This window comes from Rhineura floridana, chromosome 4 (assembly GCF_030035675.1).
Source record: "Rhineura floridana isolate rRhiFlo1 chromosome 4, rRhiFlo1.hap2, whole genome shotgun sequence".
NCBI lineage: Eukaryota > Metazoa > Chordata > Lepidosauria > Squamata > Rhineuridae > Rhineura > Rhineura floridana.
The window spans coordinates 107,328,347-107,356,057 of NC_084483.1; the positions used below are offsets into that span (position 1 = coordinate 107,328,347).

Here is a 27,711-nt window from a genome sequence, read left to right on the forward strand (position 1 = left end):
GGGTAGAGGAAGAGATCACGTGCTGGTACGCTCCTGCGCTAACGTCACTGCTCGCAGAGCGCCACCTAGAGGGTCTGTCCGCCACTCGCCTGGTTGCTACCTTCGAACTGGCAGCAGCTGTTGTTCTGGCAGCAGCTGTTGTCACATGTCGGAAAGTCCCTCGCCCTTGTGTGTCTAAGTAGATGTGGAAATCCCCAACGCCGGGTGGGTTTTTTTTTTTTTTTGTAAAACGGAGGAGAAGAAAAAACCACACACACAGAGGCTGGCAGTATCTTATCCCAGCTTCTAGCAAGCAGGAGGAGGAAAAAGAACCACAACAACGGGGTGAGGGGGCAGCTGACAAAGGCGCCTAATAGTGACCAGACCCCAGCCGCCAACCATTCCAGAGGATTGCAGCCCAAGCTAGCTTTCGTCTTCTTCGGGATGGGTTTCATGGCACCCCCGAGCTGCATCGTCCAAGGCCTGGCTCGTTTGTATTGAGAAGGATTATTAGCGGATTCATTCGAGGGGCTTCTCCCCCTCTCTCCAAGCGAGTGCGAGTAAGTTATTTGTCCGGTTCTTGGTGGCTGTGGACTGCGTTGCAGTTTGGGGCTTGCTCGGGAGGTCGGTGGTGATGATGACGAGCCAGGATGGCTGCCTCGGGCTTTGCCTGTGCATGCAGATGCTGCTGGAAAGATGCACGATTTCCCCCGTCCCAGCCCTGCGGTGCATTTCTCACTGCGGTCTGCTTAAACGACAGGGAATTAGATAGCATTTTACAGAAAATACGTTCGTAGTTAATTTACTCCAATTGATTAGGCACAAAAAGCGAGAAGGTTGATTCTGTTCATGCTTCGGTAGTTTCGGTTATTGTGTATTTCCATTTTGTTAAAAATGCTGTCTTACTTTCAAGACAAGACTTTAGTCTTGTTTTTGTGCACGATATGGTTACCATTTGTGTAACACTTGGAAAGTGCTAGCGTTCCTCGCGTCGGAAGAGCTCTGCGAGCGGAGATAGGTCCTTCATGTGCCGTGGCTACAGATGGGGATCCAAGGCGTAGAATGGGCCACAATCACGACAGAAAAGGGCTCGGACAAGCAGGAAAACGACTCAAGACTATCTAAATTGGGGATAGCTGTGCGATAGTATGGAAGAGAGAGATAAAATAGTTCGGATGCATTCCCCCTCCCCATTTATAGAGGTGTATGCGCGTTTTTGGAGTCATACAGAACTCCTAATCAGGCATAATGGAAAAGCAATTTTCAGCAAGAGGAAGCGCCGCGTTTGCCTGCAAATGCAGTTCAGGCCTTTGGGGAACAAAAGGGCAAGGAGTAATGTTTGCTTGTAAGAGAGTGTATGGGTGCAAGCCATTTGGCTTGGACTCTCTTTTCCTAATGTCAGCGTGTGGGGGGGGGACTAACGGCAATTGACTTTCTTTCCTCACGGTGTAATCTGCACATGCTCAGAAGCATTGTTCTTTATTACTTTACCTATTCTAGTGTTTAATACTGAAAACAACTTCTGGGGTTGAACTCTGGTGCAAATTAGCCCTTGCAACAAGTGCTACACACATACAGGTAATACTTGTTTGTTGCATAAAGTTACATACCTGCATGACAGCATATACAAATGGTTATGAAATATGTATTACCCACTTTTTAAAGTAAAGATTTGGACACTATCATACATGCATGTTTAAAGTAAGACCATTAGCTTTTTAATGTTAATCATTATGTATCACACTGCAAAAATAACATTTCAGGGGGAAAACAGGAATACAATCCATTCATACTAATCAAGAATTCTTCTAGCATCCCTAGGCTGTGATCCTAAACATACTCACAAGGGAACAGCCAGATGAAACACGTTCAGATTTATTTCTGAGGAAACATGTAGGATTGCATTGTCAGGATTTGTGTTCTTGTTTTGGTTATTTAAAGCAATAACCAATCCCTCTAACTTCAGGTGAATTATTTTTTAACATCTTCCAACAGGGGTTACATTCATGAGTCTCCAAACTTTCAATAAAGAGTTGAAATTCCAAACCAGATTACAGATCGCATCCTGCACTAGTGATTCCCAGCTGGAGGACTCTAGAGGTTTTATAAATGGGTCCCCAGCCTTTGCTTTAACAGCTAAAGTGGTGGCGATTTTTCACTTGCACATCCACGGTTGGAAGTGGAAGCTATTATATTCCCTAGTTGTGTTTGAAAATGCTTTCAGGGAAGTGACTAGTATATATTTGCAATGTTTAGACCCAGATTAAGCTGAGGAATACAGATAACTAGGAGATAGCCAAACCATTGGTTGTCCTAGCTCAGTGTTGTCTACATGCTAATTCACACTAACAGGCAATAGCTCTTCAGGATTTCAGCCAGTTTTCCAGCTCTGCCTAGAAATGTGAAAAATCCCATGTAGGGCTTGGTATGTAAAGCATGTGCTCCACTGTTGATGTAAGGCTGTTCTCAGGAGGGCCTGAGGAGATTTGCAAGACATGTAATTTGTAGTCACATCTGACCATTCCAACACCACCAAGATATGCAGCCTGGCACTTTCTGTCTGTTTCACTACTAGCTATGGAAAGATCTGTCAGTTTCTGATCTCTCTGTTTCTCATTTTTCCAGTTTTAAATTCAATTCTCCACATTTCAGCAGTATGTGAATTTTAAAAAAATTCTCATGAAAATTCTCTAGCATTTCAATACAAATTTCTCCTAGTAAACACACTTTGTAGACAGTTTTCACTAATTACACATTTTTGCAAGCAATTTCTCATCATGTAATGCATTTTTGTATGTTATATTCATTTTTATGTACTCGTCCTCTAACATGTATTTTTGCAAATATTGTTTGGATGGCGAACTGCATTGCAAAACTGGACCAGGTATAAATTTCGAAGGATGGCTGTGTTTTGGGTCTCATCTTGTTTTGGAAAGTATGAATTTGATAGATTTGGCTTAAAATGCTAATTGAATTGAATTTCTCACGCATCCCTATTCACAACACACCTTTTCACAACCTGAGTACAAAAATAACATATTGAGGGTAATTTGACCCGAAGCAAAAAAAAAAAACTCCTTAGAAGAAAAAAACAACTTGTAAGCCACTTTGTTACCCACCCATAAACTGCAATCCTAGACACACTGATCTGGAAATAAATCCCATTGATATCAGTAGAACTTTCAGATAAACTTGCTTGGAACCAAGCTATAAAATGTAAAGCCATCTTTGGTACATAATATGAACAGTTACAGTTGAAAAGCAGAGTTTCATCTTGCATGATAAATTTGAGGAAGTAATTGCAAAATGGTGGGGTCAAGACCTTGTCTGGGGGTAGAATGTCTGGTTAGAACTGTACCGTAGGTGTTTGGGACAGTTCAGTGCAAGGACAAAGGCCTGAGGATATCTTTCAAGTGGAGGGATAGGTGTGCCTGGGGAATGAGGAATGTGAGGGTAATCTGGCTTCAACGTATCTCACCCCATAGATTGCCAGGTTTGATTCAGCTGAGCTGGATGGATGGATGTCCCATTACTCCCACACTGATCCATGTGCTTCTCATGCTCAGTGGAAGAGGACAACCATCCCACACAGGAGTGTACTGTTCTTTAGTCAGGGGTAGAGATGTGAAAGCCTGGGAAAAATCCTAGAGGAGGTGGGAGGTTTTCCCCCCAAAAATTTTTTTTTCTGTTTTTTCCCCCCAGTCCTTCAAGGGTATTTGAATGCTGCGCTCCCTTGCTAGAACCTCTAGACAATATGATCCACTGCAGGAGTCAGCAGAAAAATATATAGTTCTGCTACTGAACTACCATAGTAAAAAGCACTGGGAACCACTGCAGTAAATGCTTTGTTGTTTGTAACTGTGTGTGAACCCCAGGTGATTTTTTTTAACCATACAATGAAGTCTTGACTAGTGCTTCATAAATTGAGGGTGTCCCCTTCCAAGGTGTCAGTGGCCGTTTCTACACAACAGTTTATTGTGGACTCAGTGCTGTTCATGTGAAAATATCCTTATCAAAATGCCAGCCCATATCCCCCCTTCATTTAATGTGGATTTATTGTTTGCATGCATGTTTTTTTTAACTTGTTGAATTTTCTGTGGAAACATACAATCCAGATTAAAAGGTAAAGGTGTCCCCGCACTTGTAGTGCAAGTTGTTTCAGACTCTTAGCGTGACGTCTTGCGATGTTAACTAGGCAGACCGTATACATGGGGTGGGATTGCCAGTTCCGTCCCCGGCCTTTCTTTACCCCCCAGCATATGCCGGGTACTCATTTTACCGACCACGGATGGATGGAAGGCTGAGTGAACCTCGACCCCTTTTACCGGAGATTCGACTTCCTCCTTTCGTTGGAATCGAACTCCGGCTGTGAGCAGAGCTTTGGCTGCGTTACCGCCGCTTACCACTCTGCGCCACGGAGATTAAATAGGCCAATAATAATGGACAGCATTTTGATGAGGATGATGTCATGCAGAAACTTGCATGCATGAACACCATCGAGTGCACAATACACTGCCATGTGGCACCCAAACGTATAACAGCTATTTTGCCTATTAGTTTTACATTAGTTTATGGGTACAATGACCTCTCAGGAAAAGGGTTTTGTTGTTGTATTTTAGCTTCCAAAGGCTTCAATCCTGTGCAGGTTTTGTTTATTTCATTCTTTTCCTCCATGGAACTCATAGTATCATGCATCGGGTTCCTAGGCCATCTGGCACTCTGACTAGATGCAGCCCTGCCAAACCTGGCTTTTGAAGTCCAGGCTTTGGATTTGTCTGCTAATGTAAGAGGAGGAGAGGCAGTTTTCACTCATTCTTCTTTTCCTGTGCAACCCTCTGCGCTCTCCCTGTCCCCAAATTCTGTTCCAAAGACTTAGGAGACGATCCAGAACACTGTGGAAGCTGGTATAGTAAAGGGAAGTAGGACTTGGAGAAAAGTGTCGTCCCCTCATTTTACACCAGAGCCATCAGCTGGAACAGAAGCTGTTCTGCTTGTGGAACACTAGTATTGGATTCCACCTCGTATGCCAGATGTAGGGTTGCCAACTGACAAAAACAAACACATCCCTGGGCTGTCCTGCTTCTTGTGCTGTTAGTTATATGAATAAATTTGTGGGGTTAAGATTTCCATAGCATGGAGATAAACAGTATCACCTGCTAATTAATGTATGCACATTAATCTACTAGCACACCTCCAGTGGCTAGTTGAGAGCTTGGTAACCTCAGCCAGTATGCCCCAGTTTTTCACTTGGTTGGTAGAAAAATCTTGAAAATGGCAAGCATTTTATGCTTCCATCTTCTTTGCAAAGTTTGATTTAGTTTTTAAGATGTTATTTCCTATTGGTGAGATTTCTGTAGACAAGCTGGTAAAATATAAGTGGGTAAAATTGACTGGCTAGGAGCCTATGCATTATCTTCAGTAAACATGGGTGGGATCAGACTGATTGTTGGATAACTTCTAGATGTGCTCTAGTCCATGACACAAGATGCACTAAGGAGGAGAAGAGCAGCTGTTGGCAGCATAGGAATGTTAATTAGTGTTCTAATTGAACTTAACAAATTGGATAGTCTATTATTGCTTAATACTGGAAACAACCAGTTGTTGGCCTAAGCTTACATCCTTTACTGATGTAATCGTCCTTTATTGATACAAACTTTACCACTGATTCAAAATTGCACCTCTGACTTGATGTGGGAAGTATATACACATCTGTTAACTTTCACAGTTCAAAACACACACACAATGTATACCTGTAGTTTGGTATGTCTAAATATGCATAGCATTGTACAGAGTGATGACTAGTCCTGGAAGAAAAGCTTTATGGAAAGGGAAATAGCATTGAGATTATAGTTATGGGGCAGGATTAAGACTGGGTCATCACTGAAATCAATGGGACTTAAGTTAAGTGATATCTGTGGGTGTACTAAATCTGGAAACAACCCAGTCTGTTGGTTACTGATTCTTTTTCTATATTTTCTTATTAACAGCTTATTTATTTATTTACAACCTAGTTCTAAGAACATTTATTTGGAAGGAAGCCACCTTTATCTTACTTCATCTGAGTGGCTTGGGATTAATAGTTTGTATAGTTTCAATATTTTTCCACTTTAGGGCAAGTAGTGTACATCCTCAACTGCTTCTATCCCTCCGGCCTTAAGATCTTGTTCTGTTAGACATGATTTAGAACAAAAACAGGTTTTTGTCATTTAATGCATTTAACAAAATAATGCATTTGAAAAGAAAATATTCTGTTAAATTTTTAATAGCCAAAATACTTATGCTTGTTGCTGCTGTTATGCTTTGCATGAGGGGTGGGTCACTTTAGGAAAGAAGAGAAGAATGAGGATAAAGGGTAGGGGAGTGGAAATACATCTTTTTAGCCACATTCTTTGTTACTTTGTTACTGTAGAGAGCAAATGAGAGGCCTCAAAACCTGCAGTTAAATACCAATTCTTACTGTTCTTTTATCATTTGTTTACTACTCTAAACAAATAGCCTTAATAAGAAACTTATTTATTTATTGTAAACATTTCTTAACAACCCCTCACCTGAAATTCAGGGCAGTATGCAAAAGTTTGAATTAAAATTGTTCACATATCATGTGAAAATCATATTTAAAAAGAAATAAAGAAACAAGATAAAAGACAGGCTAAAACATAAAGCTAAGGAACAAAGAAGGCAGTTCAAGCTAAAATAATCTATATCGCCTGGGCATTCTTATGCAGTGCTTAGAGGACTGAAGGACTGAAACATTTTTAAAGATTGTTTGATCTGGTTACTCAAATACCGGATAGGTGTTTTCCTTCTCCGTAAATTGTGACAAGTTATCCATGTCATCTGAATACATTATGTGGGGTTTCGTGCTGCATATTGTAAGGCTATTCATGCAAAAGTCAAGAAGCCAAGCTATGCATGCTGCAGGCAAAGTCTCCCCACCCCCCAAAAAAGATCCAGCAGAAAAAACCCAGGGGCACTAGTCAGTCTGATCATAAGGAGAGTATGGAATGGAAAAAATGCATGGGGGGATTCTAAGCGAAGAGGAAATTCTTTTGTCATCTGAATAGATTTACAGCTGAGTAATCCTGGCTCTCCAGTTCTGCACAGTTGGTCACACCCCAATATATTATCTCTAGAACTGACATAATCTGAATGACACTCCTTAGATCCAGATTTCAGTTCCAGTAGCAGGTGACTGATTGCTTAGAATAAACCAATAGTATATTAAACTGGTAATTGTAAGACATCCATTCCAAAGAAGCTTCCCATTGCTTCCGATGTACTTGTATCAAAAAGGGTGCTGAGGACTAGTTTCGTAATTTAACATAAATCATGAAAAAGTGTGTGCTTTGTGCCAAATTTGTGGTGGGGAAGGGAAGGAAGGTGTTGTTTTAGTTCTTTTACTAGTGTTGTTTCCTCTTTTAGGTTTCTTCTTGCAAAATGGCTGGCTCACAAATCATTCCTCAAGCTTTATATTTGAGCAATATGCTGAAAGCTGTGAAGATAAGGGAGAGAATGCCCGAAGATCTTGTCAAGTGCACCAATGGAATAATCCATCATTTTAAGACTATGCATAGATATACCATAGAGATGTTCAGAATGTGTCAATTTTGCCCTCAGTTTCAGGAGATTCTTCAAAAAGCCCTTATTGACAAAGCAACCCAAGCATCACTAGAACGTCAACGGAAACTGAACTGGTGTCGAGAAGTTAAAAAACTGGTGCCATTGAAGACAAATGGTGAGTCAAGGTTATTTTACCATTGTTCTGACAGGACAGATATATCATTTGCTTTATTTGTTGCACTAATGGACCTTGAATAACTGCTGCTCAGTTAAAATTGCTTTAAAAAATAAAAGTTATAAAGGGTCTGTTTTTCTCTTCTAAGTGAAATGTACGCCTAATGTCAAACTGGCACCTAGATGTAAGTTATGTTGATTTGATGGACCTATGTGCTAGACATTGAATGTTGCCCTCAAGAACCAGAATGTCTTAGGCTTACATGAAGCACTTTGTACTTTCTGAACAGTAGTGCAAAATGTGAACAAAAGGCATTATGAGCACTAATCTGAATTGTGTATATTGCAGCCAAAGAAAATATATAGGTGACTTGAACATCCTCTTTTTTGTGTGTTTCCAGCACTCTCCAAACTAGTAAGCTGTGCATGCCCTCCATTATTGTTCATGACACTACCTTGTACCCTCCAAAGTTGCTCTTATTGACCCAGGAGGTGTAACCGATTGGCTCTTAGTGTTGTTTTTATCCATGCCACTATTAAATGTGTATTTGGTCACATATTTGTAACAGCGTTCTTTCAAGGAGCTCAGGACACTGCATATGGGGATTAATTCGATTTGGATGGCTTTAAAAATTTGGGGCCTAATTTCAGAAAATTAGCCTTTACTGATCTGAAGGTCACTTTAAATTATCCCACATGGTAGTAGTTATCATGTGATAAGCTTTAACACAGGTGGGTCACTATATTCTTGCCTTGTGGTTGTGTGGAGTAAATCGCCATATAATAATAATAATAATAATAAAATTTTATTTGTTAGTCGCCTATCTGTCCGAGCTAACGGACACTCTAGGCGACTTACAGCAATGCAAAATACAATATATAAATCAATATACAGTCAACAAACCATAACATCAATTCATCTAAAACCACCTTCAATTAGTACACCATAAAAACTAGTCCACCCCAGAAATCCCATAGGCCTGCCTGAATAGCCAGGTCTTTAAGGCTCGGCGAAAACCCATTATGGAGGAGGCATGTCGAAGGTCCAAAGGGAGCGACTTCCAGAGGGTGGGGGCCACAATCGAAAATGCCCTCTCTCTGGTCCGCACCAGCCTAGCTGTTTTGACCGGTGGGACCGAGAGAAGGTCTTGTGAGGCTGATCTTGTTTGGCGGCATAATTGGTGATACTGGAGGCGTTCCTTCAGATAAACTGGGCCGAAACCGTATAGGGTTTTAAAGGTCAATACCAACACTTTGAATTGGGCCCGGTAAACAACTGGTAACCAGTGTAGATCTACCAACACTGGGGTGATGTGATCCCGGCGACGGCTCTGCTTTATCAAGCGTGCCGCCGCATTCTGTACCAGCTGCAGTTTCCGGACCGTTTTCAAGGGTAACCCCACATAGAGCGCATTACAGTAGTCTAAGCGAGAGGAGACCAGGGCATGTATCACTTGTGAGAGCAGATGTACAGGAAGGTAGGGTCGCAGCCTCTGTATCAGGTGTAATTGGTACCAAGCTGCCCGGCTCACTGCTGAAACCTGAGCCTCCATGGACAGCTGGGAGTCAAGAATGACCCCTAGGCTGCGGACCTGGTCCTTTAGGGGTAATCTCACCCCATTAAGCACCAAGTCTAAATCTCCCAACCTTTCCTTATCACCCACAAGCAACACCTCGGTCTTGTCGGGGTTCAGCTTCAGCCTGTTCTCTCCCATCCATCCACTTACGGACTCCAGGCATTTGGATGGTGAGCCACTCCATGCAAACAGCTGACCTTGCGACAGAAAAATACAAACATTCATGTATGTTTGAATTTGCTTAAGATGTCCTGATCTCAATTATCTTGAAGGCTTGAAAGGCAAAGTATACACCAACATAAATAAAAGGACAGCCAAACTAGTTTGAAAGTTTCATAAAGCTGAGCCGTATTAACTGCTTTCTGCAGTTTAATACCAATTGAGTATTAAATTAATGCTTGGAATAATGGAGAAGATTCAATTAGAATATTAGCTGGTGTCTTCTGTATGCCTGTGCTGATAGGACTTCATCGTAATAATTTCAGATCAATGCATTGATAGATCTCTTCACTGGAGCCCTCCAGAGCCGCCTCTGATTCATTGGGTCCAAAGCTCATTTCACAACCTGGTCCCTGTTTCCATTGTAGTGATAAATCCAGCATAAAGTCTGAAGCAGCAATTAGCACATTTCTGTGGGGAGACAACGTGAGCTAGGTGCATATCTGGAATGCCCATGCACATGCTGCTTTAGACATGACATCAGAAGCATGGAAAGAGGATTTACGTCGCTCACACATCCCGTTTTTGACACTTCATATATTATTTGTGGCTACCAACAGCTTTCTGAGTAGTCATTCATCATTTACATCTCCCAAATTCTCCAATACCCTAATCATACAAGTGATTATATGTAATTAATATGCGACAAATGCTATCAGGAAGGAGCAGCTAGTGTGGTGGGGAGATGCAGCAGAGCTGCCCTCTCTCAACACTGTTGCTTACCTGAACAGTGCAGGGTGGGAGCAAAATCAGGCTATGTGGGTATACCAGCACAGCTAATCCAGTGCTGCTACCAATGTACCTGTGCAGCCCCAACTGTGCCCCTGCACCTCCCAGGTAAGCAGCAAGATGAAGAGAGTGAAAGCACGCGTGCACATAGGCCATTATTTTTATTTATTTTGCCAGATTTCTAAGCCAGATTCATTTTGCCAGATTTATAAACCACCCTTGAATAAAGGGTAATCCCTAGACAGTTTTTAATATACAACAACTGCATCAATAAATATTTTGTGGGCTCCTTTTGGAGGGAGGGCTGGAAAGAAATTAAATAAATCATCAATAAAAATAATAGTATAAAATCATACCAAGTAAAAGAGCAGTAGATCAGCAGAATAAGACCCTGGCACTAGATAAAATCAAAACCACCCAGCTAATCCAAAAGCCTGAGAGAATAAGTGTTAAACCCCAGAAAGTGGACCAGGTCCTCTTATTGGACTGTGGGAGCCTTGGGATGCTTCCAGACTTGCTGTTTTGGGGTGGGATTCAATAGCATCCCAGCAAACTCAGGTTGCACAACTAAAACCATTTGGCACTCCTGCGTAACAAACCCACTTCCCCCCAAAATTGGACTTTTTGTGATAAGGAAATTGGCAAGAAAATAAACTGGAAAGTGTGGGATGACACTTGCTTTGATGCAATGCTGTCTAGCCTCCCCACAGAAAAATCAGAGTGAATGCTCATTAAACAGCTACGGTCAGTTAATCTCCTGCAAACAGATCAGGATGAATGCTCAATAAACAGGTCATCTGAAAGCGCCCTTCCTGTCAACAGTGGGTGTTGATGAGAACAGAGCCCAAGGAATTACGGAGGCTTTACTTCCAGGTCAAGGGTTAAAACTGACAGGTTAGTCCAAAACAAAGGCAATCTCGTTTCATGGGCTGCCTTATTTAACTGAAGAGAAAGTCACTTTCCTATACTTTTATTCCTCTACTTTCCTTCACTGACAAGTGTCTTTACTGAAGCCGTGAAACACTGTTCTTAGCCTGAATGGTTCTGAGCTCTTCAAAATCTGGACTATACTTGATTATTTCTAGTGTGAGTGTGTATATATTCTGTTCTAACTGTGTGGACTAGTAAACTGTTATGTTTTCCTTCGTTGGCCTGGCTTGCACAACACAGTGAGCCAAACTATGATGTCTGCAGTGTGGTAGGTAGTTTTGATCCTCCTCAATTGTGATTAAGCTCTCTCATCCTTAACCATGAGCTGTAGCCAATAAAAGGACCAGGGAGGGGCAAAGGGACTGTTACTTCCTGTCTGGGAGCCCAAGCATTGCATTCATTGTTTGGCTTGGCATTACAGTCTGTTCAACTGTGCACATATTGGACGAGAGTGTAGCAGTCGTAATAGTATGTCTACTTCGCATAACTTTAACCACTACAGGTGCTTGCAGAGAGAAGGGTGTTTTTTTTAAAAAAAAAACACCGGATTTAAGAACATAAGAAGAGCCTGCTGGATCAGGCCAGTGGCCCATCTAGTCCTACATCCTGTTCTCACAGTGGCCAACCAGGTGCCTGGGGGAAGCCCGCAAGCAGGACCCGAGTGCAAGAACACTCTCCCCTCCTGAGGCTTCCGGCAACTGGTTTTCAGAAGCATGCTGCCTCTGACTAGGGTGGCAGAGCACAGCCATCACGGCTAGTAGCCATTGATAGCCCTGTCCTCCATGAATTTGTCTAATCTTCTTTTAAAGCCATCCAAGCTGGTGGCCATTACTGCATCTTGTTGGAGCAAATTCCATTTCTGGGAATGGTTCCTGGAAATCACAGACATGAATTTGTAACTCTCTAAATTTGTCATGGAACAGTTTCTTGTCCCTCCCGGCCCCCACAATAAGACTTAAGAGAACACCCTCTTCATGGCCCTTTGAGAGTAAAAAAGGAAATTTGCAAAACTGCCTGATCCACCCTCTTTACACATGCAAAGCAGCATTTGCATGCAGCGTTGTGAGCATCGAAATGATCTCAATAGACATTCTACTGAGTCCTGCCCCTTCTGCACTGGCTATGCCTATGCTGCACACCTAAAGCCTGGAGAGAACTTCCCATGACTGACAATGGATGGGCATGTTACAGTGCACCTGGCCTAGAAGGACTTGGGGTAGGGGCTCAGTAGAGTGATACACAGGGGACCTCTGCCATACCTGAAGGGTTCTGTGTACATGGGAAGATATGGTTTCTGCCTTAAATAAATAATAAAAGAACTAATAATAAAAGTAATAGCAAGCAATTTCGTAATAGCCAGTAGTTTTTGCATGTAGCCATTCTTGCAGTAACAGATGCATTCGTAGAGGATGCAGCATTGACCGTTTTGAGAAGAAAAAAATGTATCTATTATGTCAGTACAAATAATTGTAACAAAAGCATAGAAAGATTCCATACAGTTTTGGAAATTAGGGTGATTTTAAACATGAGGTGAATTTTTGGAATTAGAAAGGAACACAGTTGTTGATTTTAAAAAAAAAGTAGAAGAAAAAGATTGAAGGAAACCATGTCATTTAAAAAGATTCCAACATCTACTGACTAGTAATTTCACTTCTCTAATGAATAGGCATTCCAGCTTACCCTAACCACACCCACTTGGAAAGTCCAGTGTGTACTTCACAGTTCAAATGTCTCTTCATCGGAACAAGAAGTACAATAGCTGTTACTCAATTGCTAGTCAAATAGCTTAACACTGGGGAATTCCAAATGCTTAGGGAATTTTGAACTGGTGGTTCTCAATAAAGAACTGAAAGCAAGCACACACAAGGGGGGAAAAACTCTTATCTTTGCTCTAGAACTTGCAAAGGGAAATTCTTTACAGAATGTAATAATTGTCCCAATTGTATGCCATATTTTTTTTTCTGCTTGCTAAGTCATTCGGTTGTAAATTAGGCCTGCAGTGAATGTCTGAGGAGTTTTCTTTTTTGATCCTTGCATTTAATATCTTTTTGTTTTGTTTTAAATATGATTACCCAAAGACAATCCTACAAGCCCACTGCTGTGAATGCCCTTTCTGAGGTGCATCAAGGATAATTGTATTTAAAATAAAAAGAGCATAGTAGTGGTAAGTGAGGACCAGCCCCATTATTGAAAATGTTTGGGCTTTAACACTGGGAGAGATGCTGAGGGGTGGAGAGCAGACAGAGCCATTTGTTGCAATGTTGCCCAACCCTGTGCACCCAAAGCTAGCCTGCTGCCATTGGGTGCAGTGGAAGGCAATGTCCCCTAGCCTATGTTGAAATAAGATTGCTAGCCTGATTGGCTTGTGTACGTGGAAAGGGGGAGAGAGACACCAGTTTTTATCCAGCTAAGTTTTATTCAGATTAGACCCGTTGAAATCAATAGAAATAAGTTAATCATGTTAATTTATTTTAGTCAGTCTACTCAGAGTAGGACTAATGTTCGATAAACCCCACTGTCTTGTCCTTTGCCTCAGACACCAACATGCTTTGGTGCCAGTCCTGGTGCTGGAAAAAAAAAAGAAAAGGAGCCCACTCTGATAGCACCATCTAGTCAGGAGTATGAAACTGGGATTTGTTTGGGTACTATTCACAGGCATTTGGTGCCGTTTTTCAAAAGTGGAATGAAACATTTGTGTATGTTACCACAGCAAAATAAGTTGCCCTTTAAAAACCAGGTGAAGGATCAAAAGGGGATGGTCATCTCTCTGTGTCATAAAGGGCCTCTTCAGTTCCCTGACACTCATGTGCCCATTCTTCTGTCCCACAGCATCCAGATAACCTCTTAAATCTGTTGCTGCTGCTTTTAATGAAACACATTTGTCCTTGCCCCAACCCCAACAAAAAATGGCCATCATTTTGGAGATTTTTGGTGGGCAGGGATGAAACTGAACAAGGGTAAAACGGTTCTCACTGCAGCCACTTTAAAGAAGGCAATCTGCAGCACCATCTGCTGAATATGATCTTCCCCATCTCTTGCCTAGGCCAGCAGCAGCAGTGTGCCGGATCCAGCAGGATCTATTCCCTTTTCTTGGCAAGTTCTTTGCCAACAAATAAAAGGGGATACTAATTCCTCAACAGCACTTTCCCCCCCTTGAAGAGTACAAATTTTTAAGCAAGGTTTGTGTTCTACTGCAATTCCTCTCTCCAAAACAATCCCAGGCAATTATTTCCAGGGTGAGGGCATTCTGCAACGAAGCCCATATCCGGAAATACCTGGCTGGAGTGCTCTCTCCCTGGAGAGAGTACATAGTGCTGCAGCAGTGGATATATTTGGGGACGACTCGTAGGGCATGCATTGCTATATTTTTGTGAGTATCTTCCATGAGGGCTAGAAACTTGTGTGCATAGTATATAGGACTGACAAACCAAACCAGCCATATTCATAAGATGCAATTTATGTCTGAGGAAAATGTAAAATGACAATTTCTCATAAATAAGTTCTCATTTTCTGCAACTCCTCTAGGAAGGAAAATTCAGTGCCTGTAAAACCCAGTGTTGATTCTGTTGAATTATGTCAGTGCCACACACTTTACAAGGAGTGGTGCCTTTTGGGCCAAAATATCCAGAAATTTATCTGATTGGTTAGATCTTAAACAAGTGTAAACGGCAATTGGAATAGGGAAATCCCCCTAGCTATGTCATTAATTAAATGGACTTAAGCTTTGTAATTGTGTTCAAAACTAAAAGCATTTTTCTCTTGAATACAGCATATTAGCTATTGGGGACTAGCTAAAAATTAAACTCACAGAGCCTGGTCCACATCCACAAATGGGATCTGTACACACCTAGCACTCTAGGTTTATTTTTAGATTAACATTATTAGAGGATTAACAGTTGCATTTGCATTGATATTCAGTATTAAGTGCAGATAGCCTGAAAGGAAAGTACATCTGCATTATATACTGTAAACACTATGGTGTGTGTGTGTGTGTGTGTGTGTGTGTGTGTGTGTGTGTGTGTGTGTGTGTGTGTGTGTGTGTGTGTGTGTGTGTGTGTGTGTGTGTGTGTGTGTGTGTGTGTGTGTGTGTGTGTGTGTGTGTGTGTGTGTGTGTGTGTGTGTGTGTGTGTGTGTGTGTGTGTGTGTGTGTGTGTGTGCGTGATTTCTGCACATAGAAGGCAGAGCATGAGAGAGATTTCTGCACATAGAAGGCAGAGCAATGCATCTGTTCTTGCTTCCTGCATGTAGCGGCATCCCATTGTAGTTGCACATTTAGAACTATTGTTACACATTTACAAGATGCCTACAATACTAGGTAGGGGAATGATGGATTAGAAAAATGCTCAGTTTACCAAAATAGGAAGCAGGAGGCAGACAACCATTTGCCCCCAAAATTCAGAGAATGATAAGCTAGAGTAAAAATATATCACCTTTGGAGGGATTCAAGAAACTGTAACTGCTTCCCCAGGGGACTCCCAAAGCATCGCCAATTCATATGGAACCAGAGATTTTATTTTGAAGGAACATAATGCATGTATGCTATCCAGTATGATTCAGCTGGCTTTTATTTATTTGTTTATTCCTATGCATTTTTTAAAAAACCTAACCCTTTTCATTTTTCTGTAGGGGATGGGAATTGCCTAATGCATGCTGCATCACAGTACATGTGGGGTGTCCAAGATGTTGACTTAGTCCTGAGAAAAGCATTGTTTAGTGCCCTCAGAGAAGTTGATACACGCAACTTTAAATTGCGCTGGCAACGAGAGACACTTAAATCACAGGAATTTGTGGCAACAGGACTCTGCTATGACACCCGGGTAAGTCAGTCTGATTTATGTAGCAAAGAATGTTTCAAACCTTGGTATAGTTGGACTGATCATGATTTCCTGTGTACAATTACACAAGATGGAAGACAATTATGGCAGTGAGCTTAAGAAAGTAAAATTGCAGGGCTGTCAACCAGTTAAAACGTTATAGTCCATTAACTTTATTGGATTGCCCAATTTATTAACAAAGAGTTTCACTACTGTGGAGTTTCCAAATTAAGTAACCTCCCTGGAGATGGGTTATTTCCATGGGCCGCCCACATCTCCAAAAGTTGGCATGTCTCTGCTCTTCCTGTTATGGAAAGACACTGTTGGGAATGCTGCTGTACCACACAAGGAAAACAAAATATACCCACCCTGTCTTCTAGGAATATACAGCTAGGCACAGACCTCATCCAAGAATCTACTTTACGTGGGGCTGCCTTTCTTCCTTTGGCTTCTCGATGCAAAAATATGCTGGTTGAAAGGAGAAATCATCCTCTGGGTGTATAATGTCTTCTCTCCAGCACTTGCTAGCCCCTCTCTCTGCAGCCCAAGTAGGCTATAGACCAGTCTTCTCAAGGCTGGTGCCCTCCAGTATCTTAGACTACAACCAAGAGCTGCTCCTGTAGTAAGGTGGAGCCACTCTCCTGACACTGCTATCACTGCTGCTTATCTGGATAGGGTGGCAGCAAGGGAGGGATTGTGCAGTTGTATTGGTGGGAATGCGAGATTGGCAGCGGTGGTCCCGCTGGTTTAGCTGCATAGCCCTTACATTGCTGCCACCTCATCCAGGTAATCTGCAGCAACACCAGCATTGGGAAGGCAGCTGTGGACCACAACATGCACTGTTGCTGGCCCCAGCTCCCATCAACCCCAGCCCGTATGGCCAATGGTCAGCCATGGTAAATGGCCTGCGATAATGGGAGTTATAGCCCAAAATGCCTGGAGGGGCACCAGGGTGGAGATAGCTGTTATAGACTCTTATCTTTCAGCTCACAGAAGTAAAGTGGGAATCAGCATTGCGGTTTCTCAGTCCTGGAACTGGAAGCTTGAAGCTATGGTCTGAAGGCACATAAGGCCAGCTCCTTGCTGAAGCTAAGCAGGGTTACATCTGCTCAGTGCCTGGATGGGAGACCGCCCGGGAATCATATGTAAGCCGCCTTGGGTTTCAATCATGAAAAGAAAGGCGGGGTATAAATGTAATAAATAAATAAACTTACCTGATCGCTTGTGAGAAGTAATATTTGCCTTTAGGAGAACAGGCCAGAGAGCATTTTTAAACTTGAAGAGTGAATACAGCATGAAATCAACAGCAATCTTGCCCATAATCAGTTAGTACTTCAAGTTCTGTACAGCAGGAATGCATATATTATGAATTAACTTTCTCGGTAGTAGTATAAGGAAAAATACTTGTATGGGAAGTCCAACTTTGCATGATAATGACCCAAAGCTATTTACATATATCTTTTTCCCCCACATTAGAACTGGGAAGACGAATGGGAGAATCTCATCAAAATGGCATCAGCAGAAACATCAGTTGCCCAAAGAGGCCTTCAGTATAATTCACTGGAAGAAATGCACATATTTGTCCTTGTTAACATCCTACGGCGGCCAGTCATAGTTGTTGCAGGTAGAAATGTATAGCTATAATTATGAACTTTGAAGTTCTGTTTTAAAGACACATAAGCCCCTTTCCTTTTTAAACATTCACTTCATATAATAAACAATTACATGGGGAAAAGGGGAGTGAGGTTGTGCCAGCTGTCACAACAGTCTTTTTTCCCCCTTGTTGTCCGCATGTTGGTGAAAGTCTGCAATGAGGTAGCCTGCCCAACATGCTTAGACTCTCCCTCTGATCTCGAACCTTGCTCATGCAGTGTTCACACAGAGAATCTTCAGATGCTGGGCAGGCTTCCTGCTGCAGACATTCCCCCAGCATGTAAAAGTCAGGGGCAGGATCAGCTGAAATGGTAGCGACATCCCCCTCACAATATTGATAAAGCACCTGAAAGGGCCTTTACATATGTCTTGGGTCTCACATCTTCACAATGTTTTCACGCAAATGTTCCTTGATGATGCATGCTCAAAAATGTTAAAATTTTGCTTTAGAAGTAACATTTGCAGTGGGTGGTACAAATTTTTAGTGTGTAACAGCCAACCATCCAGGTAGAGCATTCAGATGCTGCTTCAGTGTAGTAGCGATAGAGGTGGGCATGCTCATGGGAACAAAGAATCTTTCAGACCATTTGACATAAATTGCCTCATTTCTACAGATTATCCTATAAATTGAGAGAGCATTACCCTGCTGGGTATATACAACTTTTTTTTTAAAAAAACCTCTCTTGTGAAAGCCACTTAGGCCATTTTTTACACCAACCCTTCCAGCTTCAATATTTTCTCACAATAAGTTATTAGTGTTCTTCTGATAGTTTGAAAATTAAAATGAACACATCTCCTTGCTTTGCTGCTGACAAGAGTCTTGTTGTTTAACTAAGCCTATTTTTTTTCTTAAAACAGATAAAATGCTAAGAAGTTTGCAGTCGGGTTCAAGCTTTTCCCCTCTGAATGTTGGTGGAATTTACTTGCCTCTTCACTGGCCAGCAGAAGAGTGTTATCGATACCCCATCATCCTTGCGTATGACAGTATGCACTTTACCCCTCTGGTCATTTTGAAAGAGAATGGCCCAGGTAAGGATCTGCAGACATTACCCATATATTCTGCACTGTGCTGATATTTTCCTGTTTTTTCTTCCCTCCAAACAAACCAACAATCACAAGTCTATTTTGATCTCATTTGACCACTAGTGGGGAACCTGCAGCCTGGGAAACACAACACTGTGGGGCCACTCTTGCTCTCCAGACCATTTATTTATTTTATTTATTTATTTTATTCGATTTATATACCGCCCACAGCCCAAGGGCTCTCAGGGCGGTGCACAACATGGATAAAATACAATAACATCACAAAAACAGCAAAGTATACTTTATTAAACAAGTAAACAACCTGATATAGATTAAAAACCATCCCTCTGGGAATCGCTTTCCCTTCTGCGTTGTGTGTAGAGGGCATGAAAAAGAAAGAGATGGGGTGGCACAGAGAGAGGAAAGCTATGCAGTGCTGCAGACTCCACTCATTCTTGGCATGCTGCTGGTATGCAATCTCCAACAGATTACCCCCCAAAGGATAATGGAGAAAAAGTTTCACTTGTATGGGAAATACTTGGTTTGGACAGTTTACTCACCTCATCTGGAGTGGTTCATAACCTTTGTTGTTTTGTAATCCCAATCAAATTTCTTAACTAATCCTCTAGATTTAGTCAGGTGCGTTGTTTCTGGTAAGGGTTATCAAGCTTGGATTCTTAATAATTGCTGACTGATATGTTGTGCCTGTCCTCATTTGATTCACCTCAGCAATCCTTTTTTTCCTGTCCATAGAGATCCGGGCAGTGCCATTGGTTAGCTGTGAAAGAGGCAGGTTTGAAGACCTGAAGGTGCATTTTCTAACAGACTCTGAAGAAAGGGAGAAAGAAAAGCTGCTAAGAGACTACCTTATGGTGATAGAAATTCCCGTGCAAGGTTGGGATCCTGGAACCACACATCTCATTAATGCTGCAAAGTGAGTCTGATTCTTCTCCCTGTTCAGCATTATAACTTACTGATAAATCTTCTTCAGTGGACAGTGTATTCAGCCTCACTTTCAGGTGTCCTCTTCAGAGAGTGCATTCTCTGTTTCTTCTGTGGCATTTAAACCTGGGCAATTCAAAGATTCCATCAGAACAAAAAACATTCATGCTGGCTCTGGAAGATACAGAACTGGTGAACATCTGAGCCTCAGTTAGGAAACCAGTGGATGAATTTTCAGAGAATTCATTATTTATCACATTTGTATCCTACCCCTTCTCCAAGAAGGTCAGGCCAAGATGAGGTAAGAGACAGTGAGCCAGTTTGGATGATCATAATTCAGCTTAAGAATGTATTTTCTGAAAATTCGTTCACTGGTTTTCTAACTGAGGCTCTGAAGTAGGATCTTGACCAGTTCTTAGCTAGCTGAGGTATGAATGAGCCTTTCCTCCACACATGAGCCCCTTTACCTCACCCTTGGTGAGAGCCACACATAAAGCAACAAACCTCAAATTACTTAACCAGTTTCCCATTTCATCCTAACGGAAACTATGACTATCAACTTTGGAATAAGGCAGGATATTAAATCAACTTCAAAGCATGTTCAGTATCCTAACTTTGTTTCAAAGCTGTTAACCATAGTTTCCCAGTTTGGATAAAATGGGAAACTATGATTAATTGAAGACTTCTTGAAGATGACTTGACCAAGGCCATCCAGTGAGTTTAATGGTTGAGGAGTGACTTGGGTCACTTCTCAATGACCTGTTTTTTGAGCATTCATTCTGATTTGTTTGCAGGGAGATTATACAGTATTACATCAAGCAACTGTCATCCAACACTGTTTGGGGCATTTTCCCATTGTTTTTCTTACCACGCCAAAACCTCAGATTTATTTTTGGGGGGAGAACTGGATTTCTTTGAATAAGACTGCCAAATCCTACATTGTGCAACGTGAATTTGCCAGCATGCAGTTGAATCCTACCTGCAAAATAGCCACAGTCTGGAAGCAGCCTTGGAACTAGGTCTCCCCAATCAAAGTTCAACTCTGCCACAATCAAGCTGTTCAACCTTGGAGTCGCCAGATGTTGTTGGACTCCAGCTCCCATAATCCCCAGTTATCTTAGCCAGTGGTCAGGGATGATGAGAGTTGTAGTCCAACAACATATGGGGATCCAAGGTTGAACAACAGTGCACTCCAGTATTCCCATTACTAGATCATCCGTTCTACTTCAACTGTCCTTTGCTTTTCTGGGGTAGTATGAAATAACTTCTCACCATTCCCTCCAGTTTGGGAACTCAGAAAATCTAGAGCAAAAAATTCTAAAAAGGCACTCATACAAAAACAGTTTAGAAACAAAGTACTTAGTTCCAATTTAGTTCTCAGGACAACTTTATCATGAAAGAAATGGGCAAACACCCCTAGAGCATATCTTTCCATGGGATTTCAAAATATCTACCAGGAAGGTGAAAAAATGTGGGAAACTAGTGTTATAAAAACAGCTTATGAGTAAGCATAAATATTATCATCCTGATCCAAATCCCTTTGCATTCCCTAGCACAAACGAGGCTTAAATTCATTCCAGCTGCTCATTTGCTTCAGTGAATGGGGTTGCTAAATAGTCTTCAAGGGCAATAATGCATTCCAGTAATCTAGCCTGTAGATTGCCAGGACATGAACAAACCATGGCTAGACTATCTTTGTCTAGGAGGGAGCAGAGTTGATATACTAGCCTAAACCAGTTCTACCAAAAAAAACCTTTTTATAGAGAGCAGTGTTCAACAAAAGTGTGATATGTTCCCACCTGCAGTCTAAAGTGGTCCAGTCCAGAATTCTGCCACTGCTTATTGTGTAATAGATAGAATAGATTCATAGAATGGCTCTCAGCAAAGATTGAGAGTCAGGTTGTTTCCCACTAGGACTGAGACAGAGGGTCATTATCCTGCTAAAAGGGGCATTAAAGGCTATTGTCAGCTGTTTTCTTTTTCCACAAGCATGGGAACAGTACCCCTTTCCCCTTATTGTCACACCCTTTCCCATTGTTCCATATGTCCTATAGCATCGCCCAACTTCTTGCCGTGCAGTTTTTAATTATGCACTCTTGCTGGTGGAAGAGAGCAGCTCTTCCTACTCTCGTTCCCCCAAGGTTGCATAAGTTTGCTGCCTTTTCTCCATCCAGGGATACCCAATTCCATATGTCTTTTGCTTTGAAGGTTGGATGAAGGGAACTTGCCCAAAGAGATTAACCTAGTGGAAGACTACTTTCAGCTGGTGCAGCATGAATATAAGAAGTGGCAAGAAAACGTTGAGCCTGTTGGGACAGAAGCGGGCACGAGGAACCGGCTGGAGTTGAACTTACCCCAGCTGTCGCTCGTGGAGGCAAAATGTGAAACTCCCAATTGCCCTTTCTACATGTCTGTGAGCACCCAGCCTTACTGCCACGAGTGCTTTGAGCAGAGGCAGAAAGGAAATAAGGTGAGGCGGCAGAACCTCCGGATGGGGTCTGAGAACCTCCGGGCAAATAAATCTGCTTTGTCTAAGGGTGAGCATTGTGAGCCTGCTGCATGGATCTCTGAAGAGCCGATGTCGGGGCCTCGCTCTGCGCCCCCCACAGCACCGAGCCTTTTTCTGTACAGCGAAACCACCGCCATGAAGTGCAGGAGTCCCGGCTGCCCTTTCACACTGAATATAAAATACAGTGGGCTCTGTGAGCGCTGCTACAACAACACCATGGAGCTCAGCCCTTGCAGTCGCCGAACTGACCAGGAGCAGTCAGACCAGGTGACCTGCACGTTCTGCCTTAAGGACACCAATAGGACCTTCAATGGCATGTGCAGTTCTTGTTTCAAAAGAACTAGAGACCATTTGTCAAATGCCAGCTCAGGGGTCATGCCTTCAGGCCATCAGAGATCTGCTTCTGACCCCACCCATCTATCGCAGAGCCTCCTTCAGCATTCCTGCTGCACACCAACCAGCAACAGTGCAGCAGAGCCTCCTCCATATCTTCCATCCCAAACACTGGAAGAGTTGAAGGGGAGTAGTAAATGCAGGAAACCTGGCTGTAGCTTTTTTGGGACTCCTCAGAACGAAGGCTTTTGCACACTGTGTTATTTTGAGTACCAGGAAAATAAAGGTGAGTTAAGTGAATGCACTTCTGCTCTACTTTGTCCTTGCAGAGATTTAGACTGGGAGCAGCACAAGTGGTGGAACTAAAAGTGCTTCTGCTCAATCTGAACTTGCAAGGGACAGAAAGGTGCAAATACAAGGAAGCAATGAGATGGAATATAATTCTGAAGCATTTGTGATGTTGTACCACAAGGTGGAATGTAAATCTGCAGTGGAAAAGCTAAACTTACTTCCAGCTGCATGAATCATTTACCATGACATTAACAAATTCCAGTGCCCTTTTCATGTTTTGCTGAAGTACACAGAATGGCACCCAAGGCGTGTGTGCTTGTTGCATTGGGGATACATTTAGTTACTGGGGCAAGTAAGGTCCCCAGAATCCTTTCTGAAGTCTTGCTAGAGCAAATATGCTATTTAAAAATTCACTGGCGAGGGGGAAAAATCACAATAGAACAAGTTTGATAGTATCCTGTGCAGGTATCCAGTATGGCAAAACTGTGACAACTGCTCACTGAACAAACTATTTAAACTTCAACAAAAAATTACCCAGTTTGCATTTTGGTTGGTGGGCCAGATTGGGTTAAGAGAAGAAAATTCTCATTATAGGGAGCTTTTAATAACAGGAAAACAACTGGTTATTGAATAACTTGCTTGAACATAGGAAGACCATCCATATAGCTCAGTATTATCTACACTGACTAGCAGCGGTTCTCCATGGTTTAAGGCAGGAGTCTTTCCTGGGCCCACCTTCAGATGCTTTTACTTTTTAGGATTGTCATATGTTCTCTGTATTTAGCCACTGTGTGACATGCAGAAATTCAGAAAGTGATGCTTTTCTCCTCACTACATCTCAATGCTAGGTGGAGCATCATCTGCTGAAAATTGCTGCATGCTACACAGCGGTGAAAATGCACAGGAGCCCTACAAAATAATAATAGGCAATCCTAGGAGTATATCTCAAAAGGGACCACTTCTGGTTGCTACAGTCCATGTAACATTATATTCAGTAACAGTCAAGTGATGGGAAGAGGTGGCGCATGGACAACTGTCTCTTTCCTACTCAGTTTTCACACTTTAGTTTGATCACTGGAAGCCCTGGCTGAGTGGTAAAGCATCAGGTCCCAGGTTCAGTATAGTCAATACTGTGCTAGATAGACCAAGGGTCTGACTCGGTGTAAGGCAGCTTCCTAAGTGACCATCTCCTTCCTGTGCTTTCATCATAGATGCTTCACTACTTCATCACAGAAGGTCTCAGCAGACTTCGCCTGCCTTAGGGCATTTGGGAACCTCTGCTGCCACGTACCAGAACACTGTTTCCTGTCTGGGTCGAGAATGCGCCACAGTAGGGAGCACGATGCTTGAGGGATACTGCCAAAAGTGTTTTATAAAAGCACAGAGCAAGCGGCTCCGTGAAGCCAGAAGGACTGAAGACCAGTTAGTGAGACAATCAGAGGTCAGTAACTGTAGGGAAATCTTCCTTCCCAATTTAACCTTGTGCCTTTCTCCCTAGAAAAGTCTTTGAGTCCATTCAGAGAAAAATATACACTCCATCCCTAGATAATAAACTAGTGACTTATAATTGTCTAGGATTCTGGAGGCCAATATAAATCAATGGATAACTGCACATTCCTTGGGGAAAAAATTAAATCAAACATTCTGCTTTTGTTATCTAGCCAAAATAATGTTATATTCAAAGGAATGGGGTTATTTCTGTAAATTCTCATTTTCAGGAGAGTTAACTCCTGTTGATATTACATCCCTGTATTTACCTAATTACTGATGCTGCCCTCTCATAATACAGTGGGATGGAAAACATTTATAGGCTGTATATGGGACAGAGAAAGAAGTCTGGCCTCTTTCAGAACTGGAAGGCTTGAGTTTTAGATTAGCCTAACTCTGAACTCTTTCAGAAGATGTAGTCCATGTGGCAGGGCAATTATTCATTCATTCATTCTTCTTCATTTTGAAGCTATCAACATTTTCAAGAAAATGACACATTTTTCAAAGTTCCTGTTCCGTTTGTAACTATAAGAGACCAGAAGTGTATCACCAGGTGCAGTGGAGCTGTTACATTATTAGCTTCCTGGCAGGTGTGTCGCTGTTGCTTATTGTGAAGGAGAGGGAGAGGCAGCAGAGAGGTCGGCATGGTGCAACCACACCAGCAGGAGCACTGGATTAACTCCACTGGTGCATTTCCACTGTGCCAACCTCATCACCACCCCCTCTCTCCTTTCTGGAAAGCTACAGCAACCCACATGGCAAGCCGTTTCTGATGCAGGCTCTGTCAGTGACTTATCTAGAGTGCTTGCACAATGTGGTCAGAAGCAGTATGTTTGTTTTCTAACTGAAAGGATAAGCAACTGCAGTTAAAAGTTCTCTCCTTCTGCATTCGTTTGGGAGCTTCCTGTCAATAATGTGACATGAATAAAAGTAGCTAAAGCTCAGATAAATTCTGGGAGTGTTGCCACAATTAGACCTGACAATGTTTTTAATGTTTTCAGCGAACAGGACAACACAAAGATTTATGCCAGACATCATCAAGCTCTCAGACGCACAAGTGCGCCACAGCCTCTTGCAGGAACAACTTAGCTTCCAAGAACAGGGAACTGTGTCAGGAATGCCTGCATGTTGGGCAACAGGCACAGCCTGGGGGACCTCGGGGAGGCCCTCCAGCAGATGAGCTTCCCAAACAGCACTGCCGAGCCCCTGCCTGTGATCACTATGGCAATAACAAGTGCAACGGCTACTGCAACGAGTGCTACCAGTTCAAGCAGATCTATGGTTAGCAAGAAAGAATAAATGCTGTTTTTTGCCTTGCAAAAGGAAAATGGTGCTAACATCCAAAACACTCAACTCAGTCTCATTCACAGTCTGTGAAAAAGGACATGTGACATTGTGGGAAAAACAATAAGCTGAATATATATATATAGACACACACCTACCAAATGCACATTGTGGCACATAGAACAGTGTGCTCTCCAGAATTCTCTATTCTGGGACAGAAAAGCAGTTTGCTTTCAGTACAGATACAGGACGTTTACACCAAATACTTGACTACAATCTCCTTTCTACAGTACCCTTTGCCTTTGTTCTGTGCGGAATATGCAACCATAAGAGATAGTAGATGATGTTTCTTGCCATCCCCCTTTCTACTGGGACCTCTCTTGCACTCTGTCTGAATAATTAGTGTTCCAAATGCAAGGAAACTTGACTGAGGTCCTGAGATGAAGAGCTTTCTGCGCTGCAACCTGGGGCTAGTTGCCCTTGAAAATGCTGATTTCTCTTCTACACAGAATCTGGTGGAAGCAAAGAATGAAATTAGGGTATTAGCAAGATGTGGGAGAAACCTTTAAAACCTTTGATTGCTTGGATTTTCTTTTTTTAAAGTAATTGGATAATGTTCGTTTTTTCTTTTTCTGAACTAGAGCTTCATGTGTGTAGAAGAACAATAATCCTTAACAATTTTACCACCTACTGTTGATGAGTGTTTTTCTATTTAATGTTATGTCTGAGCTTGAATGAGGGTATAGCTCAGCCTTTCCCAACCAGTGTGCCTCCAGATGTTGTTGGACCACAACTCCCATCTTTCCTGACCATTGGCAATGCTGGCTGAGGCTGATGGGAGTTGTGGTCCAACAGCATCTGGAGGCACACTGGTTGGGAAAGTCTGGTATAGCTACTAACCCAGCTGTCATAATTTAGAAATGTGAAAGACGCTTGGGCAGGCATCAATTCCTTCTAATACAGAAAACCCCTCTAAATATAGATGTTAATACTGGTTGGCGTAGAATGGGGCTGACAGAGTTGAGAAAATGGGTTAGGCCAGCCTTTCCCAACCTTTGGGTCCCCAGATGTTGCTGGACTACAGCTCCTGTCAGCCCCAGCCAGCATGGCCAATGGTCGGGAATTATAGGAACTGTAGTCCAGCAACATCTGGGGGTTGGGAAAAGCAAGCTTAGGCTGTAATAATAATGATGATGATAAAAACCATCATTAGAAGATTCCTAAGGGTGCAGTCCTAGCCCCACTTATCTTGGGAGGAAGCCCCACTGAATTCAGTAAGACTTGCTTCCCAATATGCATGATAAGGTCTGTGCTGCTAGTCTAACTGCATGGAGGACTGGGTCTTGTCATGCCTAACTCCCTCACCAAACCAGTGTAGATCCTGTGGTGGTGGTTGCCATATCAGGAATCAACCGAGCTGCTCTCTCTGCTTACCTGGTATTGCACGTTAGATCCAGATGGGAGCCAAGCTGTCCCAATATTTGCAGAATTCAGTGGGAAGTAAGGCTTTATTGAGCTGCTGCATTCTCAGACTGTGACCCCCTCAAGTGTGGCAGGAGCTGGCTCAGCCCCTTGCCTTTTTCTCCTTGGTTGCTCCTCACTATTATTTGATTTGCTGCTGTGAAGGATGTATGAGCGAATCTGATCTGATATTGGGAGCAGAGTATGTTGAGCACAGCTCGGAAAGTGCTGCTTCTGCACAAACCGTGTTCATTTTCATAGTGTTTTGGATCAGTTTTCAGTCATTGGTTTCTTGCCATTATCTCAAAGCCACTATCTGCCAGATCTGCAAATGCTAGGTGCCAAAAAAATGGTGTTGGTAGCCCTGAGGTCTAGAACTTTGATTTCTTTCCCCACCTGGCTTATGAGTCTCTTCCTTCTGCTGTATGACTTGGTAGCAAAGAGCAAGCGTGCAAATTGGTGCTTCTTCTGCTTTGCATCTGTATATATAATCCTCCAGTAGCCCACTCTTTCCCAGCTCTCTTCTCTTGTTGAACATTTTAGATAACAATTTTGTAATCTTTGTTAAATGTGAAGATGTGTTAAAATATTTATATATTATTTCAAAAGTTTGATTTTTAAATTTGCACATTTTTTTTTAGTATGATTACTTTTTATTTCACTTTCCCTCTGAAACTCTGTGCAAGTGTGTAACTGGGGGAGAGGAAGGGAGAGAGGGAAGGGGAGAAAATCCAAAAGTAAAAAT

The 27,711-nt window shown here is 42.3% G+C and overlaps 1 protein-coding gene across 3 annotated transcripts; it reads left to right on the plus strand.

The window, feature by feature from the left end:
- Positions 1-27,711, plus strand: TNFAIP3 (TNF alpha induced protein 3). 3 transcript variants are annotated; one of them, XM_061623960.1, is made up of 10 exons: positions 1-539; positions 1,480-1,557; positions 7,402-7,714; positions 15,795-15,985; positions 17,459-17,606; positions 18,494-18,664; positions 19,412-19,592; positions 21,809-22,728; positions 23,945-24,174; positions 25,223-27,711. In XM_061623960.1, the coding sequence occupies exons 3-10, from the start codon at positions 7,417-7,419 to the stop codon at positions 25,505-25,507; spliced, it is 2,424 nt and encodes an 807-aa protein (XP_061479944.1). In that variant the 5' UTR covers positions 1-539; positions 1,480-1,557; positions 7,402-7,416; the 3' UTR covers positions 25,508-27,711. The 3 variants fall into 3 exon arrangements, with proteins under 3 accessions (XP_061479944.1, XP_061479943.1, XP_061479945.1); XM_061623959.1 differs by lacking the exon at positions 1,480-1,557; XM_061623961.1 differs by lacking the exon at positions 1,480-1,557 and having other exon boundaries at positions 7,597-7,714.